Source organism: Haemaphysalis longicornis, unplaced genomic scaffold (genome assembly GCF_048455015.1).
Source record: "Haemaphysalis longicornis isolate Haplotype H1 unplaced genomic scaffold, Haemaphysalis longicornis Haplotype H1 scaffold_1, whole genome shotgun sequence".
Taxonomy (NCBI): domain Eukaryota; kingdom Metazoa; phylum Arthropoda; class Arachnida; order Ixodida; family Ixodidae; genus Haemaphysalis; species Haemaphysalis longicornis.
In genome coordinates, this window is record NW_027526203.1 from 88,356,315 (window position 1) to 88,370,826 (window position 14,512).

Here is a 14,512-nt window from a genome sequence, read left to right on the forward strand (position 1 = left end):
CGTACGTCAACTGTCGCCCATCACATCGACACCGGCGCACAGCCCCCTTTCCGCCAGCGTCCATATCGAGTATCACCATCTGAACGCCGCGTCATTGGTGAGCAAGTGGAAGACATGCTTCGGCGAGGTGTCATCCGACCGTCGCAAAGCCCGTGGTCAACGCCGGTAGTGCTCGTCACTAAAAAAGACGGCTCCATACGTTTTTGCGTTGACTATCGGAGGCTTAACAAGGTGACCCGCAAAGATGTCTACCCTTTGCCCCGCATTGACAATGCCTTTGACTGCTTGCACGGTGCGGAATTTTTCTCTTCATTAGATTTGCGATCCGGCTATTGGCAGGTACCGATGGCCGAATCTGACCGGCCGAAAACAGCCTTTGTTACTCCCGATGGCTTATATGAGTTTAATGTAATGCCATTTGGCCTTTGCAACGCGCCCGCAACGTTTGAACGGATGATGGACACCATCTTAAGAGGTATCAAGTGGAACACGTGTCTCTGTTATTTAGACGATGTTGTCGTGTTTTCTCCAGATTTTGAGACACACCTCATCCGGCTCAAACAAATTCTGACCTGCCTGACGGCCGCTGGACTACAGCTGAACTTGAAAAAGTGTCGTTTCGGGGTCCGAAAATTGACAATCTTAGGCCATGTGGTGTCCAAGGAGGGTGTTCTACCTGACCCGAACAAGCTGCAGGCAGTCGCGGAGTTTCCCAAGCCGACGTCACTCAAGCCCCTCCGCAGCTTCATTGGCCTCTGCTGTTATTTCCGCCGGTGTGTCCGAAATTTCGCTTCCATCATAGCGCCCCTAACAAGACTACTCGGCAGCGACAATGGAATAACTTCGTGGTCGCCAGACTGTGACGAGGCTTTTTCTACTTTACGGCGCTTGCTGACATCACCACCCATTTTGCGCCACTACGACCCCAGCGCCCCAACCGAAGTGCACACGGACGTCAGTGGTGTCGGCCTCGGTGCTGTTCTCGCACAGCGGAAGTCTGGGTACCCGGAATACGTCGTTGCATATGCCAGCCGGACCCTCACGAAAGCGGAGTCCAATTATTCCGTAACGGAAAAATAGTGCTTGGCCATTGTTTGGGCCTTGGGAAAATTCCGGCCTTACCTATACGGCCGCGCAATCGACGTTGTTACCGACCACCACGCCCTATGTTGGTTGTCGTCTCTCAAAGACCCCACGGGACGGCTTGCACGTTGGGCCCTACGTATTCAAGAATACGACATTCGCGTCGTTTACAGATCAGGGCGCAAACACTCTGACGCCGATGCCCTTTCTCGCTCGCCTCTGCCAGATTCGATGACGTGCCCCGATTCACCGCAGTTCATCGTCTCTGCGCTCACGCTTACTGACCTGACCCTTCACCAGCAACAAGACCCTTGGGTTTCTTCTATTATAAAGTACCTTACCGCCCCGACGGCCACCTCCCAACCTCGAGCACTACTACGCAAGCAGCTCATTTCGCTGTGCGGGAGGGTCTTCTATACCGTCGCAACTATATGACCGACGGAAGGAAATGGCTGCTCGTAATACCACGCCATCTACGAGCCGAAATATGTGCAGCTTTCCACGCTGAATCCCAATCCGCCCACGCTGGCGTCTTGAAAACTTACGCTTGGCTTCGTCAGCGGTATTACTGGAAAGGAATGTACAGTTTTGTGCGCAAGTACATCCGTGGCTGTGAGGCCTGCCAACGACGCAAGCAACCCCATCCAAAGCCTGAAGCAGACTTGCCACCTCTACCGTGCCCTTCCCGCCCCTTTGACCTGGTTGGAATTGACCTTTACGGACCTTTACCATTCACGCCTTCTGGGAACAGGTGGAGTATCGTCGCCGTAGACCATCTTACGCGCTACGCGGAAACGTCCGCGCTTCCAAGCGCTACGGCACGCGACGTCGCCCTGTTCCTTCTTCATCACTTCATCCTACGTCATGGTTCCCCCAAGGAGCTTCTCAGCGACAGAGGACGAGTATTTCTATCCGAAGTCCTGGAAGCTCTCCTCAGTGAATGCAAGATCGTTCACCGGACGTGTACTGCCTACCACCCGCAGAGAAACGGTTTGACGGAACGATTCAATCGCACGCTTGGTGACATGCTTGCCATGTACATAGCTTCTGACCACTCTAACTGGGACGTGGTGCTTCCATTCGTGACTTTCGCGTATAATACCGCAACGCAAACCACCACCGGGTTTTCTCCCATTTTACTTCTTTACGGACGCGAGCCCTCATGCACCATGGACGCCATCCTCCCATACAGCCCCGATGCCTCGGAAAGCAAGCCCGTCTCTGAGATAGCACAACACGCTGAAGAATGTCGCCAGTTAGCTCGTGCCTTCACGTCCAGTGAACAAAGTCGCCAAAAGTACCAACATGACCTTGGTGGGTCATCTCCGCCCTCTTTTCACCTGGATCTCTTGTTTGGCTATGGATACCGCTCACAACGCCTGGCCTGTCTTCGAAGTTCCTCGCCAAATATCATGGCCCGTATCGCATCATAGAGCGCGCATCACCGGTAAACTACGTCGTCGAGCCGCTCACACCATCTGACAACCTTCGTCGCCATGGCCGCGAGACTGTCCACGCCAAACGTTTGAAGCCCTACCACGAGCCCATCGTCTCGCCCTCGCCATGAAGTCACCAGGATGGCTCCTTGTCACCCGGGGGTGATTGTAACGAAGAAGAGAGGTCCGGGTCAAGGAATTAAAGCTCAGGCCGAAATTCAAGCTGACGCAGGGCAATCCCCACGGACAATCCCCACGCATCAAGCGCGCAGCATGCGCAGCGTGATCGAGTTCAGTTCTGGCTGCCCCTGCTTCTTCGGCTGCTCGAGCTCCTTCGGCCTCCGTCGCTTGATCCCCTCGGTTCCTTGGCTGTCTAAATAAACCCCACTACAATATATATATATATATATATATATATATATATATATATATATATATATATATATATAGCGAATCAGAATAGGAAATGAGGGGCTCGTTGAAAGTAAGACAGAAATAGGTGTTGGCAGTCAAGAAAACCTCGGAAAGCAAAGGGGAGGATGTGGCAGGTAATTGAAACAGATAAAGATAATGATAAAGAATATATATATATTTATATATATATATATATATATAAAGTTTGGCAGTCAAGAAAACCTCGGAAAGCAAAGGGGAGGTTGTGGTGGGTCATAGAAACGGATGAAGACTTTTTTGAGTCAGAAAGAAAGTGGTGAAAGAATGGTGGGTTCGGCTCCCACCCGGCGGGCGTTTTTTCACCACTTTCGTTCTGACTAAAAAAATTCATCCGTTTCTATGACCCACCACAACCTGCCCTTTCCTTTCCGAGGTTTTCTTGACTGCCAAACCTTATTTTCTGTCTTATTTCACGGAGCCCCTCAGTTCCCATTTTCTGATTCGCTATATATATATATATATATATATATATATATATATATATATACATATATATTTGTGTGTCTGTGTGTGCGTGTGTGTGTGTGTGTGGCTGTGCGTGTGTGTGTGTTATATTCTATTATCTACTTTTATTTTTATATATAACAGACGACGCCCTCGACTGCCTTCATGCGGTTAAGTACTTTTCTTCAATGGACCTCCGCACTCGCTGATCTCTGTCGACGAGATGAACCAGAAAAAGACCGGCGTTTTAGCACCCGACGGTCTTTACCGATTCAAGGTGATGCCGTTTTCGTAGTGCAATGCGCCAGCGACCTTCGGAAGAATGATGCATTCTCTGCTTTGCGGATTCAAATGGTCGGCCTGCTTGGGTTACTTGGATTACGTGATTATGTTTTCACCATCATGGGAAGCCCACCTAACTCACCGTTAGGGCAAATTTTCCCTTTTCCTTCGGGCTGGCCTACAACTAAACTACAACTACAACTACAACTTCAACTAAATGTAGATTTGCTCGCCGCCACATTACGATACTCGGCCATCTCGTCGGTGCTCGAGGAGTTCGGCCTGATCCACACAAAGTCTATGCCGTGAAGAATTTCCGGGTTCCGTGTTCTACAGACGCCATGCGTAGCTTTCTCGGTCTTTGTGCTCATTTTCGACGTTTCATCAAAAGCTTCGCTGATGCCGCCCGTCTTCTCCCTAAAAAGAGGACAGGTTCTACATGGGCATCGACGAAACTGAGGCCTTTCACGTGCTAATATCCCTCCATATGCCCTCCCACATTTCGGCCAACTACAACGCAGCCGCTCCTACCGATGTGCGAACCGATGCCAGCGGTCATGGGATCGCCGCCGTACTGGCTCAGCGCCATAGTGGCCGCGACCACGTTATCGCGTACGCCAGTCGCCTCCTCTCCCCAGCCGAACCCAGCTACTCTACTACTGAGCGGGAACGCCTTTCACTCATGTGGGCTATTGAAAATATTCGCTCCTACCTGTACGGACGGCCCTTGACGGTCGTCACAGATCATGATGTGTAATGTTGGCTCCCCTCATTGAAAGATCCCACCGGACGCTTGGGTCGCTGGTCACTACGCCTTCAAGAGTATTCTTTGTCCATCGTCGAAAAGCCTGGTCGCATTCATCATGATTCTGACTGCCTATCTCGTTATCCGGTTACCCTCCCGAACCTCTGCCCCAATCCTGCTTTCTGTTCATTTCAGGCTTACTCCAAATCGGTGATGAGAAGCGCAGCGATCTCTCTTTGAAATCCATTATCGCCGGTCACACCAGTTTCAAATACAGGATGAACTCCTTTACCTCCAGAATCTTCGTCTGGATGGCCACGAGCTCCTGCTTTCTGTCCCTGACAACCTTCGTTTATACATCCTCAAAGAACCTCACGAGCTATACATAAGGCTGTTCACCTCGGTGTTTCCCGCCCTTACGACCATGTACGTCATTGCTTTTTTGGCCCGGCCTTTACCGTTTGGTCCAACTTCATGTGGCTAATTGTAAGCTATGCCAACGCCGCAGGAAGCCCACCGCCTCACCGGCAGGTCTCCTACAACTGCTAGACATCCCCACTGAGCCATTCTATCGTGTTGGTGCAGATCTCTTTGGTACCTTCCCCGAGTCTACCACGAGCAAAAAGTAGAGAGCAGTCGCCACTGATTAGGCGACGCGCTACGCCATTACCCATAATCTTCGCAACAGCTGCGCATCCGAAGTTACCACTTCCTCCTACGCAATGTCATTCTTCATCATGGTGCACCTCGCCAGCTTCTTGCTAATCTGGGTCACGATTTCTTGTCCCGAGTTGTTGAGGACCTTCTTCGTGCGTGCGCAACACAACACAACGTCACAACTGTTTACCACCCGCAGACTAACGACCTCACGAACAGGCTCAACCGGACACTTAGAGATATGCCGTCTTTGTGCGTCTCCAATGACCATCGCGACTTGGACGTGGCGTTGCCTTACTTCATGTTCGCTTACAATTCGTCCCGTCACAACGCTGCAGGGTCGTTCCCATTTTACTTGCTCTACGGCCGCGAGCCAGCGTTGCCAACGTCACTTGCACCGATAACACGTCACTGTGGCGCAAAATTTGAAAGTCCTGAAGTATTTCTTGTGTTTTCATCCGTTAAAAAACGTCTTTTGGGGACGGAATGAAGCTGAGAGAGGTACTAAAGTATAACTCTTTAAAGTTGAAGAAAGTGGTGCTTTCTCTTCATGGGACCTTTAAGGGTAGCTGTGCTACTCTAAAGAGAGTCATCTGGACACTCACCGAGAACCACAAGCTGGAAGGTCTTCTGGGCGCTGCCTGCTTCGCTGGTGGCGCGGCAGACGTATACGCCCGAGTCCCGATCTGCAGCAGCGGCGGCAATGAACAATTCGCGCCGACCATCGCCCCGGTCGTCGGAAGGCCACGATACGCCGTCCCGCAGAAAAGACGACGAGGGCTGCGGCGTTCCCGCGACGCGGCAGCTCAGCGTCACTTCCTGGCCCTCCACGACACGCACCACCTCGTGAGCTGGGCCTTGTATCTGTGGGGGAACTGCGGAGCCGCGGACATGCCATTTAGCTACCAGGCTGTTGAGACTACTTCATTTATAACAGCTTAAGCTGCTCATTTAAATCATTTTCTGCCACACCTGTTCGCTATATCAGTCGACTCCCGTTAAAAGAAGTGCAAGTATACCGCAAAACACCTCCAAATGATCGAACTTCCCCATATACAGATTTCACATTGCCATTAGTCTGCAAGACGTCTTCCTTGATTTTGTAGAGAATCTTGGCTTTCATTGCACATTTGAACGTACGGCAGTTTGCCGTGATAGTCGAGAGTTATCACGAAAAACGAAGCCTGAAGCATCCACCCCGCAGACTGCCCACACGGAGCGGTGCGCAGCAAAGAAGGACCTAAAAAGACAGAGGTGTACGCGGGCGCGTATCAGTTGTCCGCCGCTTCACGACTTTGCACTGCCTCAGTTGCGATCAACGTGACTAGAATAAACTCAGTTTCAAAGCTCCGCCGGAGAGGCGGTCCGCGTGGCGGTCGCGAGAGCTAGCGGCGCTGCAGTCAAGTCTTGCGCTACTCCGGCACGTCGTCTGCTTCGGCGGCGGGCTGCCGCGCAGACGTACTGCGGCAGCTTTCTAGTAGAGTTATTGCTAAAGTTAAACATCGATCATCGTTCCAGTCGACTAGCTTAAACGCCTTCGTCCTTCTAGTCGACGTTACCGCATCACATTGGTGCACTGTTTAAGCGGAAATGCGTTGGGCCACCTGTATGCACTGACCTGCACGCGCAGCTCATTGGCTAGCTAAGAATCGACGGTCGGCCTATATTTTAACTGTCTACATTGCGTTTGACTTCATGTACGGTAGTTTCCAAGCCAAGTACCCTTTTCAGCATAGTTTTTATAACTACTGCGCCGTCTTACCTCGACCAAAAAGCACCCAACGAGTTTGTGAAAGCACTGCTTTTATGTCCACGCGGCAATACGACAGTTTTTCTGAATCTCGTCGGTGGGAGGTCTTCTTAACCAGCTCCCGATGTATAGTTCCTATGCTAAACTTTTATATCCACCGGGCTGGTCCCGCCTCATCTCGCCTTTGTGCACTCTGTGGTGCATACGAACATTAGATCACCAAAGATGAAAGTTCGCTTCACAGGTCTGACACTCAGTTCATTTGTGACAAACGCACTCAAATTTTGTGACTTCACAAGAAAGTTGGATCCGCAATTTAAAGGTGCTCATGGTGCGCCTGAATTCAGAATAACCTTTGACCGGCATTTTGATATCTTGAACTCAAGAAATCCGTTCAGCTGGTCATACAAGACACCTCTCCGAAAGGCGAAACAGGCTTCAATGAAGACTTTTTTTGAAAAGGCTGAATGGTACATAACATGACGCAAGGATGCACAAAAAAAATCAGCGTTTGAGGGCCTCAAGAACACTGTATTTGCAGGTTTCCTTATATGTATGCACGGTGTCAGCACCTTTTGATGGGTTTGTGGCGACGGGGCGCTGCTGAATTCGCTCACGCTCAAGATGTCTCAGTACCACATCGAAACACTTTTTGGTTGCGTAAAAACGAAAGGGCGGCTAAAACAACAGCCCTGTTGCGTGTCAATTTACAGCTTCCTAAAAGCGTATTTTTATTAGAACAGAATTTGCATAATCAGATACTGGAAACTCCTCTCGCGATATTGTGACTGATCTCTATCCCTCAGCTGACGTAAGCCTAGTTGTGTAGCCAACAGCTTTCGCCTCGTTAAGAAGATCATTGCTGTTGCCGGTACTTAATTTGATTACTACAAAACCCAGCGGGTCGACTTTTACAAAAGCCTTTCACTTGTTCTCACAGTGCAGTAGTGCCATATATAGCAGTATTTGGGGCACGGAAAGTATATGGAGGCACATCCAGGAATGAATACGGCACTACACTGATGTCACCTGAGCTGCCAGAAGTCGTTGCTGCGAAAACAAACGGTGGTCTCGTGGCACCACTGAAATGCTTCTTGAAATTGCACCACGTCGTGGAAAAGGGGTTTCGTGTTCTACAGGTTTAGTGCAAGGGTTAATGTTCTATACGTTTATGCAGCCGTTATATGCAAATAGTGAGCGCCTATAGTGGAGGTGTTGACAGTATTGTTTGAACAAATATTACTTGCTTAGTTGGAGCCTGATCTGTTGAACTGCGATGCATTCGACAATAACATTTAGGTTTTGCCGGAGAACATTGCCAACGTGTATTAGCAAGTTTAGCAATAACACTACTAGAAAGCTGCCGCAGTACGTCTGCGCGGCGGCCCGCCGCGGTCGGCTGCAGCAGCGACCCGCCGCCGAAGCAGACGACGCGCCTAGAGTAGCGCAAGACTTCACTGCAGCGCCGCTAATTCTTGCGACCGCCGTTTGGCCAACCCTCCTCCGCTGGCGTGGATGCGGAGCTCCGAAACTGAGCTTATTCTAGTAACGACGGTTGCGATAGCGGCGACAGTGAGAAGCACGGCGGTGTTTTGGCGCTTGAGAATTTTGGATTTTATGGAGAGAGTATGGCCACCGCGATGCTTTATATGCTGAAAAACAGCCATCTGACCGCTATTTTGGTTTGTAGTTTTGAATTTCCCAGCGATGTCTTCTATTAAACAGCATTTAAAACGGCCGGGACGGGAACATCACTTCAATTAACCGGAAATTCCAATTAAGCGACTTCGAATTATCGAGAGTCGGCTGTATTTTGTACCTGTGCAAATTGTGAAGTGTAACTTCAGAGCAGACCCGGGTTTGAAAAAAACATCGAATCATCTAGACTTCAACATAACTTGTTCTAGAAATGAAAGTCACAATGGGCTGTCCGTGCGTACCAGAGCGCCATTTTAGAAGCACAAAAGAACGAATGTCACGGCTGGAAACCACCTGTCTGAATGATGTGAACAAAGAATGTTACGGCAGAGAAAAACTGCACTGGGACATGATCTCTTTTTCTACACACATACATACTTACATACACACCTTCAATCCTGGAAAAAGAAATGCAAGTGCGAAAATATAAACCGGAGCACGCAAAATCGAGAAGTTCTGTTGGCAGACGTCCCACAATGGTGCCATATCGGTATAATTGGGGAGCCACCTTTCCAACTGTATTTTTAAGTGCAGAGCACTTTAGGGGCTAGACTTGTCGTCGTAGCTCTCTCGCTACACCCAAGTAGAGCCACACGGCGTTCCTTCGTAGCGGCTGGCGTCACGGCGTAACCCAGAGGCATTGAAAGTCAGGTGGTTTATGTAGTCATAAGCGTTCATAAGCACCGCTGGCGCTTGTCATACAGCTCTCCGTTGTTTAGCCCCAGGAAAGCTTCAGCTACACGTGAGGCAATATATACTTAATTAACCGGCAGCGCCCGCCTTCATTTAGTTATGAATGCTAGTTGGGTTGGTTTTTACGATAGTAAGCAATAAAAAGGGGAGTGCGACGCCGGCACGGGCGGGAGGAAAAGCAAGCACAAAAAAATAACTCCCGCTGGCACAGTTTCAGGCAGGGGGCGTGCGAGCACTGCGTAGGCAGGAAATATGAATTGCATTGGGCGCGATAACGTGAGCGGATAACGCGAGCAGTGATCGGATAACGGCGCTACAGCCCAAAATGCCGAAACACTGATTTGCGCTTCCGACAGTTTTTACATTGAGTGGACAGCTGTAATTTTGTAACTAAGGGAGGCGTAGTTTTTCAAGGATTTCAAGGATTTTATTAAACATTTTTCGGTACATACGCATCGCACGTAGTTATTAGTACAGAAGGAGGTCCCCAAGAAAAACTGTCGGGTGGACCTCCTGTTAATAAATGCGAAAATATTGTTAAAAAATATGTAGGCAGTCGAGGTACGGGTCAGTTTAGCACGATAATTGAATATGCAAACACTATAACAAGAAATTATGCGATATTATGTCGGAAAAAAAAGGTTTGCGTACTATAAACAGGGGGAAGCAGAAAAAATATAAAAAATTTAGCAAGCATGGTCTTAAATTACTGTACAATGAAGAAGCAATATTTTGTACAAGTACTAAAATTTCGTAGTTAGGTACGGATCAGTGTAACACACCAATAACATATGCAAGAAATAGAATAAGAAACTATACAATATTAGCTCTGGAAAAACAGGTTTAACTACTATAGGAGGCTTTATTATTCGGAAAGATTGATAAGCAAAAACGATCTTAAATTACTGTGGAATGAACGCATAGAATAAGACAATTTCATTGTTATTGCTAATGAATTCCATAGTTGAATGGCTGCGAAAATGGCTGTTTGTTTGCCGTAGTTAGTGTAGACCTTAGGCAGCAGTAGGCTAAGGCCTTGGGCAAATCTTGTGCGGTTGGTGTTTGTTAGGTTGGAATTTAAGACGCTACTAATAATTATGCCGTGTGTGTGAGCCCGAAAGATGATAGCACCCAGTTTTAGTTGACAAGCAAGTTTTAGCGGTAGAATCTTCAGACTGGTGTAGATGGGAAGCGCCGATGCGCTGTATGGGCTCTATGTAATTAGGCGAACTGCTTGGTTTTTAAATGATGGAGACATGACAAATGAGTAGAATATGTGTTTCCCCATGACGATAAGCAGTAATTAAGATGACTGTGAACAAATGCATAGTATAGAGATATCAGGATATGTTTGTGAAAATAGCTTCGAGGTCTAATTAGTACGCGTATGCCAAAACCAATTTTTTTAAGTGATTTCACGTGGAGATTAAATTTCAGATGAGTGTCGAGTAGAACTCCGAGAAATGATACCGTGCGTGACAAAGGCATGGCGGTGCGTTCAAAGCAAAGGCTTGGAACAGAAACTGCATGCTTATTAGAGGTATAAAATATTAAATATTTTGTTTTTGTGGGGTTTATCTAGGAGTGCGTTTTTATTACATCATACTGCAATATTTTCGAGGTTTTTGTTTAGCCTAGCTGTTAGGGCGTCCAGATTAGGATCACCTGTTAATATTGTTGTGTCATCGGCGTAAAGAATATTAATATATGCTAAAAAGAGAAGTGGACCTAAAATTTACCCTTGCGGAACGCTTTGATTTACAGTTATAGGTTGGGTCGTTGCGTCTAAAAGGCGTACCACTTGCGTCCTGTCTTGCATAGAAAGAAATCGCAGTAGTTGTGGGTTTTGTTCATATTTTCGTGTTCGCGTTTCATTTCTCCATGAATGTGCGGACATACATGCATACGTACGTACACATGTACATACACACATATATACATACATACATGGGTACATACATACATACATACATACATACATACATACATACATACATACATACATACATACATACATACATACATACATACATAAATAAGAATTGGCAGAAAAGAAGACCTCGGAAAGCAAAGGGGAGGATGTAGTAGCTCAAGATAAAGAATTTGGAAAATAAGAAAGTGTAGAACAAATGCCCGCCAGGTACGATCCGAACCCACGACATCCAGAATACCGGTCTCGTGCGATGACCACTACGCTACCGGCGGCGCTAGTTTAGCCTCCACTTTCTGGGGTATTTATGCTCAGGTGTTTTTTTTTTGTTTCCTGCGCTTGGGGGTGGTAGCCAGCGCCACTCGGACTACTCGGGGTAAAGGGGACCTTCTTTTTACCCCCGGGCCGTGACTCGATACGACATTGTCGAAAGTGGTCGACAACCCTCTTAAGCTCCCTATGGCACCAAGACTGCCAGAACAGAGGCCCTCGCTATGCATGTAGCGAATCAAAATAGGAAATGAGGGGCTCGTTGAAAATAAGAGAGAAATAACAATTGGCAGTCAAGAAGACCTCGGAAAGCAAAGGGGAGGATGTAGTACCTCAAGATAAAGAATTTGAAAATTAAGAAAGTGGAGAAAAAATGCCATACAGGTGGGGTCCGAACCCATGACCTCCAGAATACCGGTCTGGTGCGATGACGACTAGGCTACCGGTGGGGCTAGTTTAGCCTCCACTCTCAGGGGTATTTATGATCAGGTGTGTTTTTTTTTTTGTTTCCTGCGCTTGGGGGTGGTAGGCAGTGGCGCTAGTGGGGGTGGTAGCCAGTGGGGGGAGTGGTGCTCGCTACCACCCCCAAGCGCAGGAAACACAAAAAAAAAACACCTCAACATAAATACCCCAGAGAGTGGAGGCTAAAGTAGCCCCGCCGGTAGCGTAGTGGTCATCGCACCAGACCGGTATTTTGGAGGTCGTGGGTTCGGATCCCACCTGGCGGGCATTTTTTTCTCCACTCTCTTATTTTCCAAATTCTTTATCTTGAGCTACTACATCCTCCCCTTTGCTTTCCGAGGTTTTCTCGACTGCCAACCCTTATTTCTGTGTTATTTTCAACGAGCCCCTCATTTCCTATTCTGATTCGCTACATGCATAGCGAGGGCCTCTGTTCTGGCAGTCTTGTTGCCAAAGGGAGCTTAAGAGGGTTCAAAGCTGGTCGACCACTCTGGACATGTCGTAGACACTCGAGTCACGACCCGGGGGTTAAAAAGAAGGTCCCCTTCACCCCGATTAGTCCGAATGGCGCTGGCTACCACCCCCAAGCACAGGAAACAAACATACCTAACATAAATACCCCAGAAAGTGGAGGCTAAAGTAGCCCCGCTGGTAGCGTAGTGGTCATCACACCAGACCGGTATTCTGGAGGTCGTGGGTTCGGATCCCAACTGGCGGGCATTTCTCCTCCACTTTCTTATCTTCAAAATTCTTTATCTTGACTACCACATCCTCCCCTTTGCTTTCCGAGGTCTTCTTGACTGCCAATTCTTATTTCTGCCTTATTTTCAACGAGCCCCTCATTTTCTAAGCATCACTGAGAGCAGGCCTAGTTGGAACTGATTCATTTTGAATGTAATAGCGCACAGAAACGGGGACAAAGAAAGGAACACACGGACAAGCGCCTTCTATAAACTGAGTGGTTTATTAGAAAAAAACAGACTTTTATACCCTACAACACTGCGCAGATCAGTACAAGAACCCATCAACGGCACACATAGCAAAAAACGTGTACACTCATCAATTCACACCAACGATGATAGTAGCGAGAGTTCCTTATCTAACAATGCTACTGAGGGATGGCTTACACAATCTTCTTTTTGGTGGGAAATATGGAATGCCTCAACAATTTCTCTTGACGATTTAAGGTGATGCTTGAACAAAATGACAGTGTTGTCGAAGCATGGTGTACATCCACACGCGTTGCAATGTAAGGCCAAATGTGGGCACGGGCGTCCTTTTACACTAGATAAGTGTTCTCTTAGTCTTATATTTATACACCTTCCAGTCTGACCGACATACACGTGACCGAAGGTCATTGGTATCCGATACACGACATCTTTTATACAATCAACAAATTGCTTTCCATGTCTTACAGTACACTCATTCTTGCCTTCATTCTTTCCTTCTTTTTCATACTTTTGTTTGACCATGCAACACACACTTCCTATTTTGTTCTGTGCAGAGAACACCACCTTCACATCGTAATTTTCTGCCACCTTCTTAGTTCTATGGGAGAGTCCATGCACGTAAGGTATTACAGAAACCTTGGACCGTTCCTCTCTGGGCCTGCTTTCTTCCGTCGTGCGTTGTTTTTCCTGTTTTAACTTTCGGAGCAACCGGCCACACGGTGCAAGCAAAACCTTTTTGCGGATAACCAGCGTGCCGCAACCGGCGTATTTGTTGTCCGAAAGCGTCATTCATTGCGTGACAGCACGACTTAAGCAAGGCAGATCTTAAGCATGACTCAGAAATCCCATTCTTGACCAACCGCGAATGGTCTGCGGCGTTGCTAAGCAGAGGCTTTCCGGCACGTGGAGAATACGCCCAGCATACATGATCCGATTGAAAGGTCAATTTTGTATCAATGTACTGCAGCATATTATTAGCGGGTACTTCTGACGTGAACATCAACCCCTTGCCTCGTAACCCAAGTACTGCGTTGAGCCACAACTCGACATAGTCGACAGGCTGGCACTTACAAGAGACGTTGCACGGTATGTACCTGAAACATAAAGGGACAGTTGTGTGGTGGAATGTGTCGATGTCGTGGTAAAAACTTCAATACGCGCTAGGACTGGGCTGAACATCGGTAAAGCTGCGAAATATTTGGTTGGCAACAACCTACGTGTTGTTCAGGCCGACAAAGAAGGAATGTTGGTGGTTCTACCTGATGCTATGTATTTAGAAAAGGCTTCCATGGCAGTCGAAACATGCTTCCGCAAAATTGAAATCCGTGTACAGAGTGTGAAAAAACGGGCCGTAGAGTTGTTGAAACGATGTAACCAAGAAAAACTTGCATCAGGGGTTAAGAACACAAAAGGTTTGAAGCTGGACGTGTTTTTCTCCGCTAAGACCCATAAGCAAGGTGTTCCGTTTAGGCCAATTCTTTCCGAGCGGGGTACATGGCAAGTGGTTGTTTCTGGGTTTTTACAGAAGATGTTGAATTCCTTGAGCACGCATGATCCATTTTTATTGGCTAAATCTGAGGCTCTACTTAAGTTTCTGGAGTCTGGCTGTGAAGATAAACGCTGGGGCTTTAGCATTGACGTTCAGGGTTTGTATTATTC

The 14,512-nt window shown here is 47.8% G+C and overlaps 1 protein-coding gene across 1 annotated transcript in view; it reads right to left on the reverse strand.

Annotated features, from left to right (window-relative positions):
• LOC144140606 (hemicentin-1-like) overlaps positions 1-14,512 on the reverse strand; it is a 351,863-nt gene that overhangs the window by 44,820 nt on the left and 292,531 nt on the right. Inside the window, exon 6 of the mRNA XM_077672311.1 lies at positions 5,706-5,975. Within this exon, the coding sequence (XP_077528437.1) occupies positions 5,706-5,975 (270 nt within the window). The remainder of the gene's footprint in view (positions 1-5,705; positions 5,976-14,512) is intronic.